The following is a 20,019-nucleotide window of genomic DNA, read 5'->3' on the forward strand; positions in this document are numbered from 1 at the left end:
GGATATAAGTTTTTAATTTAAAAAATGTAGTTCTAGATTTGAAGTCAGGTTTTTGCCACTTTTTGACGCACACCAACCCGAAATACATTGCAACTGAGCCGAATCAACTCATCTGCGATGGTAAGTCGGTACTAAAGTAATCGGACATGCCAAGCGCAGCGTGAAGAAGCCAACGATGATGCAGTCGGTGATGATAAAGAACCTTCTAACGATGATTACTTCTTGCTGGGTGGAAAAACGGAAAACTCAACCCGAGGCCCGGTGGGGGTGATGAAAAATTTGCCCCCCGAAACGAGAGGATAGTTCTGTGTGTAGCAGCACCAAGCAACTCTATCTCTCGGCAGCGAGAAGCCGGCAACTATTGGAGGAGGCTAAAAATAGTCGAACGAACCTAGGCATCTACTACTATCACGTACCCGATACCCGATGCTGCAGTTGGGTTGGTGCATCCCCCACCGGGCCGTCACACACACACACACACACACACACACACACACACACACACACACACACACACACACACACACACACACACACACACACACACACAGACACACAGCAGCTCGACTGCGTGAAGGTGGCCAAAGACTGGCATCGATTTATGGCGCGGCACCGAATAAGGGCCCCCAAGCGGCTTTATGCGCGGTGCGGTTGAGAATTCTTGAAAGCTTGGCTGGGGAAAGGATGGCCCAGCCAAGGCTACCGGCTTCGTTATCGCTACCGGCTAATTTCCGATGGTCCGGATCGGCATCGTTGGAATCAATATAAAGCATTCTCGGCTCATCTCCGATCAGTCGAGCAATGCGAGGCGCACGGCTTCTGGAATGTCCGCTGGGGGATTTCCTTGGCCGACCTGGGAAGACAGACTAGAATCGCTCTCGTCGTCGTCCTCGTTGCCATCGTCGTTATCGAATTTTGTTGAAAAATGTTACCGCCCAAAAGATGGATCTGCAATTCGTCCAAATGAGTTCGAAACAAGGCTCACGGTGCATAAATTCCTCCCTCCATTCCGGGAAAACACTGCGACAGTGAACTAATACATCATGTGCCAGAGAAAAGAGCCCAAAAACCCAGAACGAACCGTCCTCTTGACGGGACCGTAGACAGTTGGGGGTTTGGTGAACTCGAGCAAGCGGCTGACTGGCGCTGTTGGCTCTCTGTTTATGCCCCATGTTTGGCACTGTTTACTGTTTACATATTCATAGTGTTCCGTTCCGCACCACACACGCCGGATCCGGGCGGGCCGGGGACTCGGGGACTCGCCAATCCAAATCGGGAGGGAAATATTACTTCGCACTTTGACAATATCGGGCGGGAATCTCGAAAAATCCGATGCCTGCCGAAGGGTCACCACCACTCTATCAGCGGCCGGCCGTGCGTCGCCGTCGTACTAGTAAATGGGGAACCGCCGTTTGCCCAGCATCCGATAGTCCGGCGGGCCGGTCGAGCCGAGCCGGCCAGCGCCGAGGTGGAAGTGATTTCTTGTTTATATGCAAATATGTTTAATTTATCGTTCACCATGCTGGCGCACGATCTGGCCGACGGGGCGCTGAAGGTACGCGCGTACGGGCGATGATCATGCAAATATGTGGGGTTCCTTGCCCCCGGCCCGGTACAGACCCCGGTGGGGTATCGTGATTGGGGTGGCCCGAGAACCGAGAGTGGCCGTGTGCCGTGAAAAATCGTCCCAGATCTGGACGGAACCGATAAGCCGGTTAAGCGTTTCCTGGCCTCTTCCGGGCGCGGGCCGTAGGGGAGATTAAATTGAACCTAGCGTAAGAGATTCGGGCAAGGAATCAGAACACGGGAACCAATCTCTCCCTCGCTCTTCCCGTGTTCCCCACTTGCTCCGTGTCGATTGGCAAAAGGTAGAGACAGTAAAGCGCCTTAGCCAACCGTAAGCGGGTCCCCAGAGCGTCGCAGGCGTCCGGATAAAGCGACTGTCCCCGCGGTGGTGGTGGCGCAGCAGTAGTAGTTGTGTGGCGACAGTTGGCGTTCGACAATCCGGCCACCATATAAAGGCCTCCTACGCAGCCGCGGCAGCAGACGACAGCTTCGCCATCGTTACCGTTCGCTGCTCCCAAGGCGCGCGCTGCTGCTGCCAGCAGGAAGATTAGGGTTTCTGGGGACACAACACAGATCTGCGTCCCCCTTACTATCTGTGTGTGTGTGTGCAGTAATTGCACTTATGGGATTGCAAACCACTGAGACGTGGTGGTGGTGGCCGCCTCGAATGCAACCCCCCCGAGCCAAAGACCGAAATCCGCCACACGATTGCACTTGGGACACACTCTTGGGGCCGCCGCCGCTTGCGCCAATAACGAAGTTGCGGATCCCAATGTGGCGTCCGCCGGCTGAAATGGCAGCGGCGATATCTCCCGCGGCTGCTCGGGGTGCTGCTGCTGTAAAAGAGGTCGGCGTCAGCTTAAAAATGACTGAAGCGATAAAAACATATGAATTAGTGCCAATTAGAGTGCCAATAAATTGTGATAAACGCGTAGTTCGTAGTGTTGGCCGCGTGCGTGCTCCGCGTTCGGCATCACCATCCTGGCCGTCGTCGTCGTCGTCGCTATCGTTCGCTAGTGGGCGATGCGCGTTACTCGCTGGCGAAGTGCACCGCACCGTTTAGAGTTACACTCGGGGGGCCGGTCGGGGCGGGCGCACTCGATTCCAGCGAAAAGCCACTGGGAATTCTGCGAGACGACAGCGACCAGAGGGTGTCCCAGTGGACGTGGAGAGCCGACGAGGAACGACACGACTCCGGACGTCGCCATCGACGCCATCTTGATGATGATGATGATGCAGGCGAGAAGTCCTCGCTGTGCGCGTGGATTAAGGAAATCTGTCCGGGTCCGAGGCGGTCCACGAACCGCGACACGATGGGTTTGCGCAATTGCGGAGGTTTATCAGCTGCGAGTCGATCTCAATTTATGCACGATACGCGATGCGCGGCCGTGATCTTGCCCTGGGGGTAATGTACGGATTCAGCGCTGTCACTGCGCACTCGTGGTTACCACACCACGGGTTTTCTGCAGGTTAGGTGCAGGAGTGTTTGATGGTAATTTGCTCGACTTTTAGGAGTTTGCTCACCGTGGCTTTAGCATGACTCACAAACTACATGATGGACGAGGAAATGAAACATTAATTTATGCGGATTTGAAGATTTTCATTTCAACTGTGTTGTATCGGAAACTTTGATAAGGCAGGCTGATTCCTAGAGTATCTTCTCTGTTCGTGACCGGTGGAATATTTCGAACTCTAAGTGATCGTTTTAATGTCTACTATGAAGAAATGACAAGAAATGCATTTAAAACTCTCAGCTCCGTTCTACGTTTGCCCCAAGAGTATCCTGAGTACCTCTAGTTCTGATTGCCAATTAACTTTCCTGATCACTTTAATGCGATGCTCTTAAAACTTAGTGCTGAGGCTGCTTATTATTTGTGGTCCGATCATCGGTTCGATCGCTTATCTCACCGGGCTGACATTTTACAGTTTTCGAATACATCTGTCAACCCAAGTGTCAAACTTTTGGTTGAATGTCTGCCATTTAAAAAAATGAATCGTTGAACAACAGAAGTACAGGTTAAAATGACTAAAACTTACTACAACATTGTGGATGCGAAAACTTTAATTTTTCCAATAAAATTTGCTTCGATCACGAGGCACATTTTTCTCTTTGCGACTACGTAAATAAGAAAAATTGCCGCATCTGGGGCACAAAAAATACTTCGATCGATTGAAGAGCGGCCGTTTTATCCAGAAAAGGTTACTGTATCGTGCCCATTATGGGCTGGCGGTGTCCCTATTTCCCTATTTTTCCCTATAAGTCCCTATTTTTTTATTTGAACGAAGACCGTCAATTCCGATTGATCCAGCCAGATAATAGTAAAACTTGTTTGGCCTGACGATATGGACTTAGAAGATATTGACACTGTTGGAGTTTTTCTTGTGGGCCTACGCCAAAGATCGTGTTTATGCTGACAAGCATGCAACTTTGGAGCAATTGAAAATTAACATACGCCAAGCTATGGCCAAAGTAACACCCGAAAAGTGTCATTGAAAATTATCTTATCAGAACCGACTATTGGCGTAAATTTGACTATTGGCGTGTTTTTTTAAATATGTTGTTGAAATTACTAACTTTTTGAATGACCCTGTACAACTGCCGGATTCAGTTCATTCGAGAATTTCTGTCTGTCTACGGCCAGATGATATTCGAAATAACGTTTTACTGCTTTACTAGATCCAAAACAGGCAATTAGGCGGCATGCGCGCTGCCTTCGGGTCACTAGTAATGATAATACTAATAATAGTCACATCCTGTGTGTGGAGCGACAGACGGGAATGCCTTCCGGGCAGAAAGTTTACTCCCAGGGCGGGCAAGACGATGATGAATATCGTATGCGCGCGTGAAATAACTCACGGTTCCGCCACGGTGGGCGTTTAGACAAAGTGCGCGAGGGTGGTGTCTCGCTTTACGCCCAACTCGCGCCCATACACTTACTTCACGAGCGCGTCACGGAGACCCTACGCCAGGCTCACACCACGGTTGGCTGAACGAAAGCGAAATGATAAATCGTCGCCCGGGGGACGCGGCCTGTGATGTGTGGTCCCGATACGTGGATCAAACACAGATTGATGGATTGTTAATAGGAAACGGATTTTCACCGGCCGGACCGAGTGCGGCCGAAATCAACTCGCCAGGCGGCCACGCCAAGATTCATCATCCTAGAGCGAGAGTGTTTAAATGCCCCAGTCTCCAGTACCCAGAAACGGGCGGCCAAATATACCTCATCCTTTCGCGGCACCGTTTATTATGAATGAGTCCTCGCGGAGAAGGGTCCTCTCCTTCGGCCCACGCCGGGGTGGACGTATGAAAAATGGCCTCCCCGATCGGAGCACTGAATCAGCGTCGGCGTCGTCGCTGTTCTCAAAAACAAACTGACACCATCCATCTCGCGCTGGGACGTCGGAAAACTATCACCGGGCGGCGAGGAAAACTTAGAACTCCCCCACCCGGCGGCGGCTGCGGGGTGGGTGGCATAATTTATTTTTGGCTGCGTTTTGGGTCCCACGCGTCGCCCTCCGGGACAGTCGTGCAAGTGCCAATGGCGGCCCTACTTAAGACGCCGCGTTTGGTGGTGCACTTGCCGTGCAAGTCTGGCGCTGGCCAGCGTGTAAATCTCTCGGAAGTGACACTGCCAGAAAGCGGTTCCACGAGAGTGTGTGTGTGTGTGTGTGTGATTAAAATAGTGGCAACCCCCGGGCCTCGGCTCGGCGATCGATGCCCCCAATGTCCCGCTCATGACAGGTTCATATATTTATCGCTGATGGACTCGTTCCGAATGGAGGAGGCGTATCGCGCGGATCGCGGTCCGCCGATGCTTGGTGACGAGCCAAAAAGCAGCCACACAGAGAAGCGGCTTGGGTTGGAGCTACTACTAGCACCGTGCAAGTAGCAGCAAACTTGCGGGCCCCCCCCAATGCCGGTACCAATTCGAAGGCAATTAATTAGCTACGGGGGTCAGCGCATTAAACGGTTCAACCGACCGACAGACCAACCGCCGTTGGTCGTCGGATTGGCGCGAGAGGCCACGGATCTCGATAATCTCGTTTGCACGATTGGGTCACCTTCAACGGGGCAGCCAGCAACGGCGGCGTTCTTATCGGCGATTGGGGCCGTGAAAGAGGACCCCGTGTAAAAAAAAAAAGAAACAGAAAACGTGACAAGTTCCGCCCCGCACTCACGGGGCTCAGGGTTTTATCAGGGCAAGCGTGACATACGGCCGAGAGGGGCTGAGGCTAGACACCGCAACTCAAACATGGGGTCGTGCGCCACTCCAACTTTACGTCCGTTCGTCCCCGTACAAAATTTGAATGGTGGCAGATCACAAAAGATCGGGGCACGGGGCAAAGAAAAATCCTTGATAACACTCACACACACCGCGAGCCACCTTTCCATGCCGATGCCCGGGGCCGCTCGATTTGGTTGTAATTTTAATTAAATTTGATGACCGACCGACCCGTGGAACCGTGGAAACCCCGGCCTGGCCCGGCCCGGCCAAACTTCTTGCGATGCCGTCCGTCGCGGACCATGCGCGTCGATCGGATCGGAACGAGCGTGATGAGCGTGGCGAGACGCGCAGCGAACTGAGACCGGCTATCGGGGTTTCTCTCTCTGCTCGGCTCGTCTAGCTCGTCTACACGACCTCGGACGAGATTTGCCTTCCAAGAGCCCCGTTTTCGGGCGGACATTGACTGCGAACTACGGCGCGTATCACGTGGCCCTCGGAGGACGGTGGCTTAATTCGTGGATTCGTTTCTTTGCCCATGTTGCCAACTCATGTTCCGGATGGTGGATCCAACTTTCGCGAAGATCTGGCCGCGGTCGCACCGCCACGAAACATCATCGATCGAAGTTCTGCGTGGAGAATCCGGGAATGAAAGTATCCCGTTGTTCACCCGCCAAGGACGTCTTTATCGCTGTGTGTGTGCATTTATTGGCGAGAACCCCGGATCGCCATTTGCATTCGGGTCAGATAAACTCAAACATTGAACCTTTTGGAGAGGTGGAGGGTGTCGTCCGCCATTTCGCCGCCCCGAGGGCCGATAATTTGCCAGCCTTGTAAATGCGGGTGGCTGCTAATGCAAGCTGCGCTTTATGGTTATTGCCGACACGACGTCCAGCGACAGTCGGTCCACTTCTGTCGGCGTGGAGCGCCGCAAAATTAGAGCAAATCCTGCGCACCCGTGGATTCGATTCGGCGAGCGGTCGAGACACAGACTTCTCAGGTTGGCTCCAGGAAACAAATATCGGACAGCGGATATCGGGTCCTGCTGCAGGCAGCGGCACCAGTACGCCAGTACCTGGGTGACGGGGTGATTTCCAATTAATATGCAAATTGAAGTACCACCATCAGGCTTTAAGGGACACGGCGGTAGGCTCACGAGCCGCGTCTAGACCAGCTTACTTGGAGACCGAACATTGTTGGATCTAGAGAGCCGGCCCGTCCGAAAATTAACGCCAAAGAATACACTGAACAGTCTTTTGTCGAAGTGAAGAACTCCTAACTGCTGTTCATTACGGACGCTGCGCCGTCAGGCGGAAGGACGTGGAGGACCATTTGTGTCCCATTTAAATGGCTCAGGAGCTACAAACGACTGTTTGATTTGATGTCAACCTAATCAGCCCCAAATCCTCGCGCCCGGGCTTTCGAAGGACTCTTGCCGAATTCTCGAACATCATCAATATAAATCAATCGCTCGTCGGGTCGAACCGGGGCCAAATGGCTGCCAATCGGCGGGGCGGGACGGGGTGGCAGGGTTTTCTAAATCGCTGGATTCGCAGAAAATCTTCCGCCACACGGAAAGCCTCTTCCGCAGAGACCGGAGAAGGCACTTTACGCCGTAGACGGCGGTCGTGCGCAACGAATCGAACAGCTCGAAGGCCACGGGCTGGCTGTTGGCTGAGCGAAGGACTCCGCCGCCGCCGCCATCGTCGCCCCGTTCAAACGTATCAAAATTGGATTATGATTAATGATGTGGTGTGCCGGGTCCCGTGTCCCTCATCATCCGCCGCCGCCACAACACCGCCCAGAGTTTCCAGGGGATGGATCGATTGATTTCTGGTACACCATCGGTGCCGAGAAATGTCACACCCACTTGCGAATGGTGATTACACGTCACCGGGGAGTCGATATGTATCTCTCTCGCATGGCCCGGGTGGGGAACCGGCGTTGTAATTGGATTTCATTACACAACGGCATTTTCCAACAGCAACACACGGGCACATACAATCAACAGCCGGCTCGGCTCTGCGACGATAAAAAGTGTGTCAGAGACGTTCGATTCCTCGTTTTATTTTTCCTCTTGGTCTCTGGGTATTTAAAAACAGCTTGCGACCCGCGCAATAGACCTGGCTGCTCTTGGTGGAATTGCTGCAAAGCCTGGCGCGAGGAACGTGAAATTTCACGACATTCTTCGGAGGAGGTGTTTTGTTGATTTTGAAATTTCAGTTATTGGTCGGAGACCCCAGACCGAAATGCGGGGAAAGGTGTGTGATACCGAAGACATATTTGATCTGGATTACGTGACACTTCCATCTGTGCCTTTATTGGCGCAGCATTCTTGCGTCTATCGGATAGCACTCCATTATTACTCCAGCAGATGGCTTTCAGTTGTATCTCGTGAAGTGGAGTCACGCTAGATCGAAATTACAAAGACCTGATTTCTTTGTACAGGTTCTATTTCGCAGAGTTTATTCAACCGACCGACGCCAACACCAGGACTGGTTTGCTGAGTGGATGGATTGGCATGGAATCATCCACCACAAGCTATTGAGCTATGACCAGAATCCTATTTGGGCTAACATTTCACCCACTGCTAGCAGCCATTCGCCGAGAAACGGCCCGTCATGTCGAACAGAGAAAGAATTGAAAGAAAAGTAGTTGGTACCCTGGACCTGGCGGAAACCGTGGGACTCAACTGTCGCTGTCAGTGTCAGCGTAAAGGCCATTTATTTACTGTGAACTGCAACTCGCCTCACTGTTTGATAACGGAACGCTTGCGCTCTTCTGACAAGCGTGCCAGTAAACAATATTCTGCACAATATTTCTACGCAACCAGCGTGTCGCCGCGCATCGTTTGCAATGCAAAGTGCAGCTTTACCCGAGCGTGGCGGTCGGACGTCAAGAGGGCCGCAGATCTTTGCCGATCTTTGTTGGGCGGTTTGAGCCGGCGGGTTGAAGGACTCAGACCGCGTGTGCAGCAGGACACGCGGTCCAACCGAACTAACCGCGAGCCATTTTGTGCGTCGCGGTTTGCGGCGGCCGCAGGATGCGTGTGACGGAACGCACCCCCCGTCCGGTACGGTGCGTACGTTGATCCGGCAGACATAAACAAACGTCACAGTGTGGCTCAATATTTGAAGACGTCGCGTCGTGCGCCGCTAGCAGAGACGGAACGGATGATAATGGCCAGCGCCACCTTCCCCGCAGCATTCTAGTGCCACGGAGCCCATAATCCACAGAACATGGAGAGGAACCACCATAAAAGGTGCAACAAAACAAATCATCGGCGTTGCGCGAAAAGACAAAGACGGAACCATGGCAGGGGTGGCCAGGGAGGCAGTGGTGGTGGTGATGGTGTAAGAAAGGGGGTGATGGGGGTACGTGTGGCGGTGCAGCCGGCGAGCAGCGTCGGGCAAAGATGGATGAAAGTATGATATTCAAATGATGCACATATTTACATGTTGTTTGTATTTATATATCACTCTAGCGCCTTCGGTTCCCTTCCCCAACCGGCGGCGACCAACATAAAGTTGCACTCCACCGGGACCAACACACACACACACACGGCGCATTTATGCCCCGCGACTCACGCAAAGATATTTATTTATTTACATTTTAGCGTTCGTTGCGCCCGCGAAGAACCGCGACGTGGATCCGCCGGTTTCTTTGTGTGCTCCGTGTCTTCCGGGACTGGGAAGGGGATAGTTTGCTGCAGTTGCAGTTGCATTACCGACCCACCGTGGACGCTAAGCGATTCGCAAAACAACGAGATAATGCAGTGTCCTTGAATCGATAAAACACTTTTCTGGCCCGAATTCTGGGCCACAGCGCGTGACGTTAGCAGAAATTTATGGTCCCTGGTCCGGGGCCAGTTCTGCCAAAAGCGCGGGCGTCGGTCGTTGATCCAGCAGTTCCAGTTTTATGATTGCAATCCACTCCGCCAAACGCTTCCTCGCGAACTGGGCTCGTCATCAATCAGCCGCTCGGTTCGGTAAGGACACCGGAACGAGGTCAGCGCGAAGTGCTTTCGACAGTGCGCCCCAGTAGATGACGACAAATGGGCGGGCAATGGACGAGAGACCGACGAAGGGTCCCACGGGGATCCGTGGAAGATCCTAGGGCCCTAAATCGTGGCGCACACGCAAAGGCAATTTGCTTTCCGATCGAGTTTAGTCGATAACAGCGGTGCGCCGATATTATTGGGGCAGCCGCAGTCAATAGAGGCGCTGCCGATTTTCGGTCCCCCGCCAGCGACGAGCGCGTTGCTGCAGTGAGTCGGACGTGATAAATTGCGGTACTTTCGCCGTTTGCTGCAGTCACGAGGAGCGAAAAAGGAGTTAAAAAGGTCCAGGCACAGACATGACACGACCCAATCGATAGCGACCGTTTAGCTGCCGAACGAGAATCTCCAGTCGCTTTGTGGCCGAATGACGGGGGTCGAGCGAAGGGACTAATACACTTTCCGACCGGTTAAACACCGGCATCGGCTTCGGTCCATTCGGCATTCTCGGCAACAAATCAATTCCATCCCGTGTCGGAAAGCGGGATAACGGAAGACAAACAAGCAGCAAACAGGTTACGACGATGCCGCCGACGACGAAGACGTACGTCTGTTTGCTACGAACTGTTTGCCTAAGACCTTAATCTAGGAAGAATGTTTACCGTGGCCAGGCCCTAGACCCGAGCCCAGATCCAGAGACAGTTCTCGTCCTGAGCGCGCCAACAACTAAATCAACTGCCACCGAAAGACTCCAAAAGACGGCGTGTGTGGTGCCGTGGACGAAGACACACAGCCTTACGGTAGTCCCTTCCCGCATTCGCATTAAGACAGTGATAATACCATTATCGCACACGAATGTGTGTCCCAATGTGTGTGTGTGTCTGTGTGGTGCGGTTAATGATCTGATGGAAGGTGTGAAAAGCTTACCCCTCACGAAAAGGCTCAAGAACGCCGGCAAGCAGCGTGTTCCAACGCGCGTTAAGCTCGTCAATCGCCAGATAAACAGGCCCGGGACTCCACAGACAGCACCAGTACCGGAATTCACTCCTACATAATCCGGCAGATTTAAATCGAAGCCCTCACAACAACCCACTCAACCGGTCCCCGCTGCTGACGAAGACCCGGAGATCGGAGCCCGAAGATATTGGGGGCCAGACTTACCTGTTCGCTTCCGCAGAGTGTCGCCGTGTAGCCGAGGTAGCTCTGCAGGGACTTCTGGGTTCGGTGGGCAACCCGGCGGAACCGATGGCAGGCCTCCAGCTGATCGCGACAGGAACTACACACCACCATCGGCAGCCCGTCGTCGGCGATAATCTGTTGAGAGAGGGCGAAAGAAAGATAGGGAAGATGAGAAAAATGAAACTACAAGTCGCAGCTCAGCTCAGCGGCAAAGAACTCCTTCCAGAGAATCCAAACAGCTCGTGGACCACAAGCCGAAAGAGCTCGATGTGTATTAACGAGCGCCGCGGAAGTTATGTGTGCTATGAAGATGTCCATGTTCTGGACTTAATCGTCCGCCCTGTCCCTCTTGCTCTCGCGTCAACCACACACACAGCGGATCTCGCGACGTTCATCAGCTCTTTACTTGGAAGGGCTTGTCCCGGGAGCGAGGAAGACCGAGCCAAACCAGAGTGAGACCGAGCGGGACAGCTAAAGAAAACTGGTTTCCGCCTGTGTCCATTCATAGTTTGTTCTTGGGGCCCCCTCCCGAAACCAGATTCTCCCCCCGTGGCGAGGAACGGCGGGCGGGAAGGTGTTAAAAGTGGGCGGAAAACTTAACAAACTCCACCGACCTTTGCCCGTCTGCCCGGCGGAGGACTTGTAACATTATTCGATGCAGCCGCGCGATGCGGGCTTCGGAAAGTGATGGAAATTTCTCACATTTACACCTCTCAGCCCTGGCCCGGGAAGAACGGGCTTTCCCCGCTGTTACTTCTTCCTCGTTGCTTCTCCTAGGCTCGCCGGAGCAAATGCCGCAAATGAGATAAACTATTCCCAACAACGCACGAAATTGAATAATGGCAATAATTTTAATCGGAGTTAATCGGAAAATGAAACAAAATCGCCCACACCTCTCCCTCGGACGGTCGGTGGCCACTTTCGGCCCCCCCGCGGTGTCTTTCCCCCATCCGCATCAGGCGAAAGAATGGCACAAAGCGGAAAAAGCTGTGAAAAAGCATCGAAAAGCCGTGTGGAGCTGGGAAAATCGACGGATGGCGGTTCCGTCCGGTGGTGGTGGCACGGAAAAGTGAGAGTGTGAAGAAAAGTCGAACAAAAGTGCCAATCGCACGCACCGGCCATTGAGTGGTGGCGGGTGCTGGTTCGCGGTTGGTCTTCATCATTTTCTTGCCGTACTTGCTGGTTTTGCGGGAGCCGCGGCAGTAATTGCGCAACGCTCACGGTCTGGCCGCGATTCGAAGTCGGCCGTAACGCGATGATCGGAATGCTAGAAAGGAATGCTACGCCTAAATCGCTACGAAACTAATGGGCTCGACATTTCTTCAAAAGTTTGGCAAAGTTGTGTAGCGAAGTTAAGTTAATTATTTGACGCGGCGTACAACAAAAGCCGGGTTCCGAAACAAGCAGTTCCGAGACAGAAGACGTCAGGTTCAAACCTTGACCGTGTAGGGTTTATGTCCGTTTCACATTTTATGTCCGTGGTCAATCCGCCTCTGTCCGTTCTAAAGGGAACTCATACACGAGTTAAGTCCCCTCTACCATGCATCCGGTTTAGAGGTTCGGGATGTCGTTCAACTATACTACGCCCACCCCGAAAGACACCCACCTCGCGCCTTCGTCATTAAACGGCCATAAAAATCAATCGCCCGCTGATTGATAGCACATCCACGCGCGTAGCAGCAGAAAGGTCAGTCATCGGAGAGCTATCGCTGTCGTAAAACCATCATCCGCACCGTCATCATCATCATCATCAATCCTTGGTGTGGCCCCCCCCGGGGAGCGGAAGGACTTGCGGCGCAGTCGAATGCAATGAGTCATTTCGCAATCCTTCGCCAAGCCAAGCGAAAGCGTGTAGGGAAATGTGGAGTACCACCACCCGGAGCGTATCGGGTCGGAGAGTTCGCCCAAGGGTCAACCTCCGCGACGGGCACCGCGGAACACATTCCACTACCGACGCTGGGTGACGCTCTGTAAGGAGGTCGCCCCCGACGTAAAATGGCCATTTTTACGATGGCCCGATCTCGCGCGCCGGGCGCACTCCGCGACCCAATCAGCGCCATCCGTCATCCGCCGGTGGCCTTTAGTTTTAGTGGCGAACCGGCTTTGAATTGATTTTAACTTCAGCCAAGTCTTCGGCACCGGTCGAGTATCGAACTAGGAAGTAATAGACGTAGCAGCCGAACGGCCACAATGGGGCCACAACCTTTCCGGAGCGGTTCACTAGTAAATTCGCCCCCCACTAGAGGGCGTTTGGAGCGCGCCATTTCAACGCTCTCGCATCATGTAAATAGCGAAACAATTGGTAATCCGATTGTTGCTCCCTTGCCGCCGTGTTGGGTTGGTTGGGCGCGCGCGTATTGGAAATTAGAAATCGAAACTGGGCGCGGGCGCGCGCGCGTCCGGGTTGAACTTCGCCACAATTCGTTGGCCCCAAACTGGGTGCGGAGTTGAGCTCCGGAACATGGAGAAATATCAATTGGCAAATGGCAAAAGATTAGATGTCGCGCCACGCCGAGTGGTGGCATGCAGCAACCGCGAGGACCGCCGCTTTATCCTATCAGCATCGCACGCTGTGTCGGTTGTGTCGGATCGAAGGAGTAAGACCGCGCAGACCCCGGAAAGTGGCTTGGGCAACCTCAACGTTAATGGCAACGCGCGCACTGTGGGCTCATAAATCTTCCATCGATTAATTGATAACTGTTGGCGGAGGTGAAGTAATGGCACGGCCCTAGGACGTAGGAGCCGCTCGGAGCCGGGATCGGAAGATATCAGATCGGGAATCGGGGGTTCGATCGAGACCACTTCTGGGCTCGTGTGGGCCACAACGACTGGAATGTGGTGGCACAGCTCAACACGAACCGAGCGGGACTGGGCCGGGTGTGTTTTTGTTCCTCGCTTTTGGCGGCCAACTTTCGACTGGACGACGTGGGCAATGGAACTGTGTGTATCGATTGCGAAACGTCAGTTTCAGAACAGCGAAGGCATTGTTGATCGCCGTCGTGTAACCCAGCCTTGATCGACAAATGCAATTCCGCTAATTGACAGTCAATCTCTGGGGTCTGGACTCTCGGGAGGGTTTTCTCCCACGGGACTCCGACTCCGAACCGAAGCGATTGCATCGGTCCGAACGAGTATCGGGTCAGTTGTGTTGAAGATGCTATCCCCGAGTGACAGTTGTCGTGGGGGCGGCTCATCTTGTGATGGAATACTTTATTTTGTAAGGAAACGTGACCTATCGGGGACCCATCTTGGCACAGATTTGTGGACACTTTTGAAACCATTCATTGTTTATTGATTACTGATTATAGACCTTCATAAACAGAAAGCCTAAACTGAACCTAAAGAACCAACTACTCATTAAAGCAGGCAGCACTTTATGGCCTCTAATACTATACACAACACCAGATTGGCCAGCATCTGCTTTAATATCTAAAAAGAGACTTCAATTGATTGCGAACAGGTTCCCAAAATTAATCATAAACTTACTTCCCTAATCCAAGTTGCTGTAATATGTTCGATAAATAATGAGTTTTTTAAATATAAAATGCAGTGCTATCTAACGTTGATGTGTATGAGTCCAGAATAAAGACAATGCTGATCACGTTTTATGGTTCGAAGTGTTTAATCCACAAGCAATTCGTTCCAGAAGGTGAGATGGTAAACAGGGATTACTATTTAGAAATACTGAAACGAATATGGTTAACAATTTCACTAGTACAACCTGACCAGTGGTGGCTAAGCAGAGGCTTTTGTTACAAGACAATGCAACTCCAGACCGTTGCAGTCAAGGAGTATTTTAACAAAAACTCTTTTTGTGTCATTGAATGATCAATCACCATGTGGCTATTTCCTATTACTGCATTTTATATTAAAAAACTAAATTATTTACCAATTATTTCGTGCTTTGATGTATTCCCAGCCGCAATTAATTGTTCAATGACTGTGTAAAACATGTAACGAGCGAATGAAATACTGTTCCTATTACGACTACTACTACTGCTACTACTGCTGCAGCCACACAGTATGCAAATATTCTGCACAACACACTTAATCAATTCAATTTGCCCAGGACAGGACGAGCGCCGTCAACGTCAGCGGATTGAAAATTCAAATAACGAATCATTCGGAACGGATGCGGATGTGGAGAGACAGCGTGTGGGCAAACGTCATCGGAGTGCGCAAACAAACGGCACCCGCACCGGGATGCCCGATAATTTAATGATTGCCAACATAATTGAGCACGGTTTGATGCGTCAATCAGAGTAATTCACAAACAGAGCCAGCAGACGGCACCACCCCGCCCCAACGGCGCACGACGATTGCTTCCGAGTGATTTGACCCAAATCGTTCGACCACACAGCCGACGTTCCGATGGATCGTTCCCGGGACGGACACCAACCGGGGGTTTGGCAAACAGACCGTCGAGAGCGGCGTCGTCGTCGTCGTCGGGGAGTGGTCCGGACAATCATTTTCCAAACCATCGACGCTCGCGCAAGCGGAAGGATACTTCTGGCACTGCGCTTTCCACATCCGGTCGCAACGTTGCAGCCACCACCGTTCGAACTGTCGATATTTTGATTGTTCGCCTTTCTTCTGTCTCTTCTTCTTCTTGCCCACAGACACCGCTAATGGAACATCGCCATTTCGCCGCGCGCCCGCGCGTGTGTGTGTGTTGGTGGAAAAGGAAGAAAAACAATAATGCCCGTGAGCGGGGACCCGACGACTCGGGGACTCGGGTTTCAGCCGGGCACACAAACACTCAACCTGGGGCGCCCCGGAAGTGGCACACACACACACACAGCCACAGTGGAGCGACACAGTGGCTCACGGGCGACTTCCTCGTCCGGCGACTGGAGAGATGATCGAGCTACCGACTTTCTTCTTTCGGTAGCTCCAATCTTTTTCCCCCCCAACCCTGGGGCCGGCCCTTCGGGAGGACTTCCGGTTGGCCAAACAGCCCGACCGCCCGTTCTCGCCGGCCAATCGAGCGTGCCGGGGGTCGCGTGTGTCGGTTTAAATCCGTTCGAGACGCGAGCGCGCCGGCCAACGAGGTGGACAATAAATTATGGGCGAAAAGTGTGCAACATAAGCGAAGCATTATGAGGCTGGCCGGACCGGAAGTCGCTAGTCAGAGCGGCCTCGCGGCTGCTGGAGGAAATCAATAAACCGTGTGCGAGCGCGCGATTGATTCATGTGTGGGGTTCAACCGAATGTGAGTCTAATGGCGGGCCTTCCCCGGGGGCGAGAGACCGGCCGGGAGAACACTTCCGGTCGAGCCGGACAAGATCGGAATCGCACCTAGTGGCTCGCAGCTTAGCTGGGTTCGGTTAGCAAATGGATGATTATGGGGTGCGGGGTGGGCCAAACCAAGCCGACATTTGTGTGTGTGTGTGACCCCGTCTTCCTTCCGTTGTGTGGCGGGGGCGGTGTTGGAAAGAAGCGGAGGGATAAAAACAAGCATTTCTAAATTGATATATTTATGTTCCGCGTCGTGCAGGCAGCGGTGCCGAGGAAAAAGGGGGGGCCTCCCCCTTTCGCGCTAGTCCGTCTACGCAAGCGCCGTCTATATCTGTGGCAACAGAGCGTTAGCCCAGGCCGCCGGGTCGCCGGCGACGATCGACTGCTTAATGGACACTCTTGCCCCCAACGTGGACCAAGCTTATTAAAGCGTGAGAAAGTCAATCCCGTCGAGCCGATCGACCGGAGCCCAACCGGAGCTTGGCCACGGCAATCTGAATCTCGGGGCCCTCTCACTCACGCTGCCTGAAGCTGAAGGTTTCAGTGGGCCACGATCGCGATCGATTCTCGCCCACAACTCGCCCCGATCTCGCGATCCGAGAGCCCGTGTCCTGAGACCCATGGATACCTCGGCGAAAGAAAAAAGCCCAAGACGATTACGGGCCACTGATAGCTCTGCTGGCTGGCTGACTGGCTGCTCTCTTTTTCACACGGCCCAGAGCGGAGGGCCTCGGGAGGGCCTCTCGATGGCACAAAGTTGAAAACGGTCGCGCGGCCATCGACGCAGTGCGACTATTGCCAGCGACTTGGGCGGCAAGCGACGAACCCCAGCCAGCGCCCGGGCTCTCGTCGCTCGGTACTTATTTTGCAATTTTAATTTAATTAATAGATTTCTCATCGTAAATTATGAAAATTAATTAATGCTCTCCGAACACACACACACACACACGCGGCGAGAGGGCGCCGATCGATCGAGCTGTCGTCGGCGGTGGCGTCGTTGCGAAAGAAATAAATCGCCCGTCGCCGTCGCTGGCGGCACAGGAGTGATGCAGAAAAGGGCGACCTCATAAAGCAGACGCGTGACAAGGAGATGCGAGAGATTCGCGGATAAAGTGGGACAATTTTGTTGGCTCCGGGTTTTTTTTGCTTTGCTTTTCGTGGCCCTCCAACCCTTCCATCAGATCTGGACGATCGGAGGATCTTCTGTCGGTCGTCGGTTTCGGTCCGGGGTTTTCGGCCCCGGCAAAGCTGAATTAAGTGATTTAAAGTAAAAGGTACACAAGAAACAAGCGATCCGTCGCTGGCTGCTACTGTGACCGGTGGCCCCGGCGAACCGGTCCCACCAAGCCGCTCTGTGCGATCGTTTTCACCAAACCGATCATTAAGTTAATAAATAATAAATTAATAATCGCACATCACCAAATTACACGGCACCGCGAGCGAACCCGCCCGGCCAGCCGGTCAGTGTAATTCGCACGGCGCAATCTTCCACGCGAGCGCAGCATGAATCACAGCAGCAGCAACGCCACATGAATCTATGCTGCCAAGCGACGCCGCAAGGCGAACGGAGCCCCACAAAGAACCGCGAGATGCTGCTGCCGGGGGGGCGATGCAATCCTTGATGCCGGAGCAGAGGGCTGCTGCAGCTGCAAGCGCCCAGAGCCCGGCCGAAACGTGCATGATTTAAATCACTTAAAGTTTGCCACCCCTTTTTACGCCGCTTTTCTGCTGCCGGGAGAGAACCACTTCGGGGTCGGCTCGGGCTGAGGTGGGTTTGTTTTCCTGTTTTTTTTTTCTGGTATAAAAGAGAACGAAAGCAAAGGACCAGGTGCCGGTGGCGGAAGAGCGGGTGGTGCGAGGCTTTCGAGCGTGAAACAAGCTTCGTTTACATTCAAAGTTTTCCTTTCAACGGAACGCCGGCGTGAGCGTGAGTTTCCCATTTTTAGTTTCAAAAGGGTGTTATCGCGCAGCAAGCTTGATGAGTTCGGGCACAAAGTAGTGTGTGTGTATTGTATGACGAAGTTCTGTGTGCGAAGGTGGTTAAGTTTGAGAAGGGCTTTAGAAACTTGTTCTGGGCTATGTGTCATTTACTTTTGTTAGATAGCGATTCTTGGCCTGCCATTTCTAAACTGGTGATACGTTCTTGAGGGTCGATTCTGGTTTATGTGATGCCTGATGTTGAGAGATGTTTAAGACGTGGCTAGGATCGTTGTATCCATTCCTTCGATTTGTTAGATACTTAATTTTTCTAAGTTAATTTAGCTTTAAACTTCAAAAATATATTCTCCGGAATTCTCCAAAAAATTAAGTAACTTGGCTGTTCCGTTTATTAAAAACTTTCAGTTTTATTTCGAATAAACAGGATCGTTATATCGACCTGAAGGAATATGACCTCGTGATATAAAAAGGCACTGAAGGAGCCAAACACAACATAGATTGGCAGATACACTGAATGTGTCCCAAGCAGCAATTTGTCATCATTTGAAAGCTCCGAAAATGTTGTGTCCACACAAATGGAGCGAAATGCAAACGGAGCATCGCAAAACCATTTCTGAAAGGCTTCTTTCAGGACCCCAAAGGAAGTCGATTTTGCATTGGATTATCATTGGCAATGAGAAATCGGTTTATTTTTAGAACCCTAAGGCCAAGCCATACTGTTGGCTTCCGCCTGATGAAGCAATGTATGCTGTACCATGCACTACTAAACCCAAGCGAAATGTTGAATACAGATCGCTACCGACAACAAATGATTGATTCAAACATTGCATTGATGAGAAAATGACCAGAATGTGCAACAAAACTCTTAACTGGGACACATTATCGCACCAGCCGTATCGTCCACAACTGACATCAACTCAGATTATTGCCTTATTAGTTTAATAGGACGTGCAGTTGCAGAGCAACAATACGTTGATTTTGAAGATGCCTAAAAATGCATCGACGAATCCTCTTCAATGAAACAAGAACGAAATGGGTAGCACGAAACGGAGATTACTTCGAATAAAAATACGTTGACGTTCTTCACAAAAGTATGTGTTTTTTTGTTCATCGAAAAACTCAGACAACTTCAATAATACCTGGTAACCAACCAACACCTGGTAATCGGTTGTCTGTCTTAAATATTTAACAGATTGACTCAACGGCTTTTTAGTCTTTTTTTTCTAGGAACGGGCCGTATTTAAAAAAGGTTTGGGCTTTGAAAAGGAGTCAAAAGGATAGCTTCCGGTTTTGGGCCATTTCCTTAGACTTATCTGGTACATTTTCATAAACCTTTTTGTGATGCCCGATGACCCCCGAAAACCGGGCTTTCCAAACATTTTTCCTCCTCCTAGAACCCCCCCCAGTTAGCTTATTGAGCCAGATTGATAAAACAGAATGTTCGTCTTCTACAAAAACAAGCTATGAATTTTCATTTATCTCCAGTAAAAGGCACATCGCTCGACGGTGGCAGCAAACGCCTACGGCGGAGCAAGCGAAGATTACGACTCAGCGAAAATTCATGAAACCATCGGGGCGAAAATTTAAGAAAATAAATCAAATCTTGGCGACCGTGGCTGTCATCGTGTGCCCTCTCCCGTTCTGGTGTGGGCCGCCGGGCGAAAAAGTAGCCACCGAACCCACCGAACCGAACGAAGGTAAAATGGGCTTCATTTGATGCTGGTCTGCGCGCGACGGCGCGAAGCGGGAAGCTGGGGCGCGCTTTATACGATTTACGGAAAAGTTATAAACCCGACCCTCTCTCCCGGTGGCCGCGGGCGTTCGGTTTGGCCCCGAAAATTCCTACCCCACACAGGCAGCAGCAACATACGTTGA

General features: G+C 52.1%; 1 protein-coding gene across 1 annotated transcript in view; it reads right to left on the reverse strand.

Annotated features, from left to right (window-relative positions):
- Positions 1-20,019, reverse strand: part of LOC128270824 (box A-binding factor) — a 165,005-nt gene that overhangs the window by 62,447 nt on the left and 82,539 nt on the right. The window contains exon 2 of the mRNA XM_053008245.1: positions 10,951-11,151. Coding sequence (XP_052864205.1) covers positions 10,951-11,151 — 201 coding nt within the window. The remainder of the gene's footprint in view (positions 1-10,950; positions 11,152-20,019) is intronic.

Source organism: Anopheles cruzii, chromosome 3, assembly GCF_943734635.1.
Source record: "Anopheles cruzii chromosome 3, idAnoCruzAS_RS32_06, whole genome shotgun sequence".
In the NCBI taxonomy this organism is placed as follows: domain Eukaryota; kingdom Metazoa; phylum Arthropoda; class Insecta; order Diptera; family Culicidae; genus Anopheles; species Anopheles cruzii.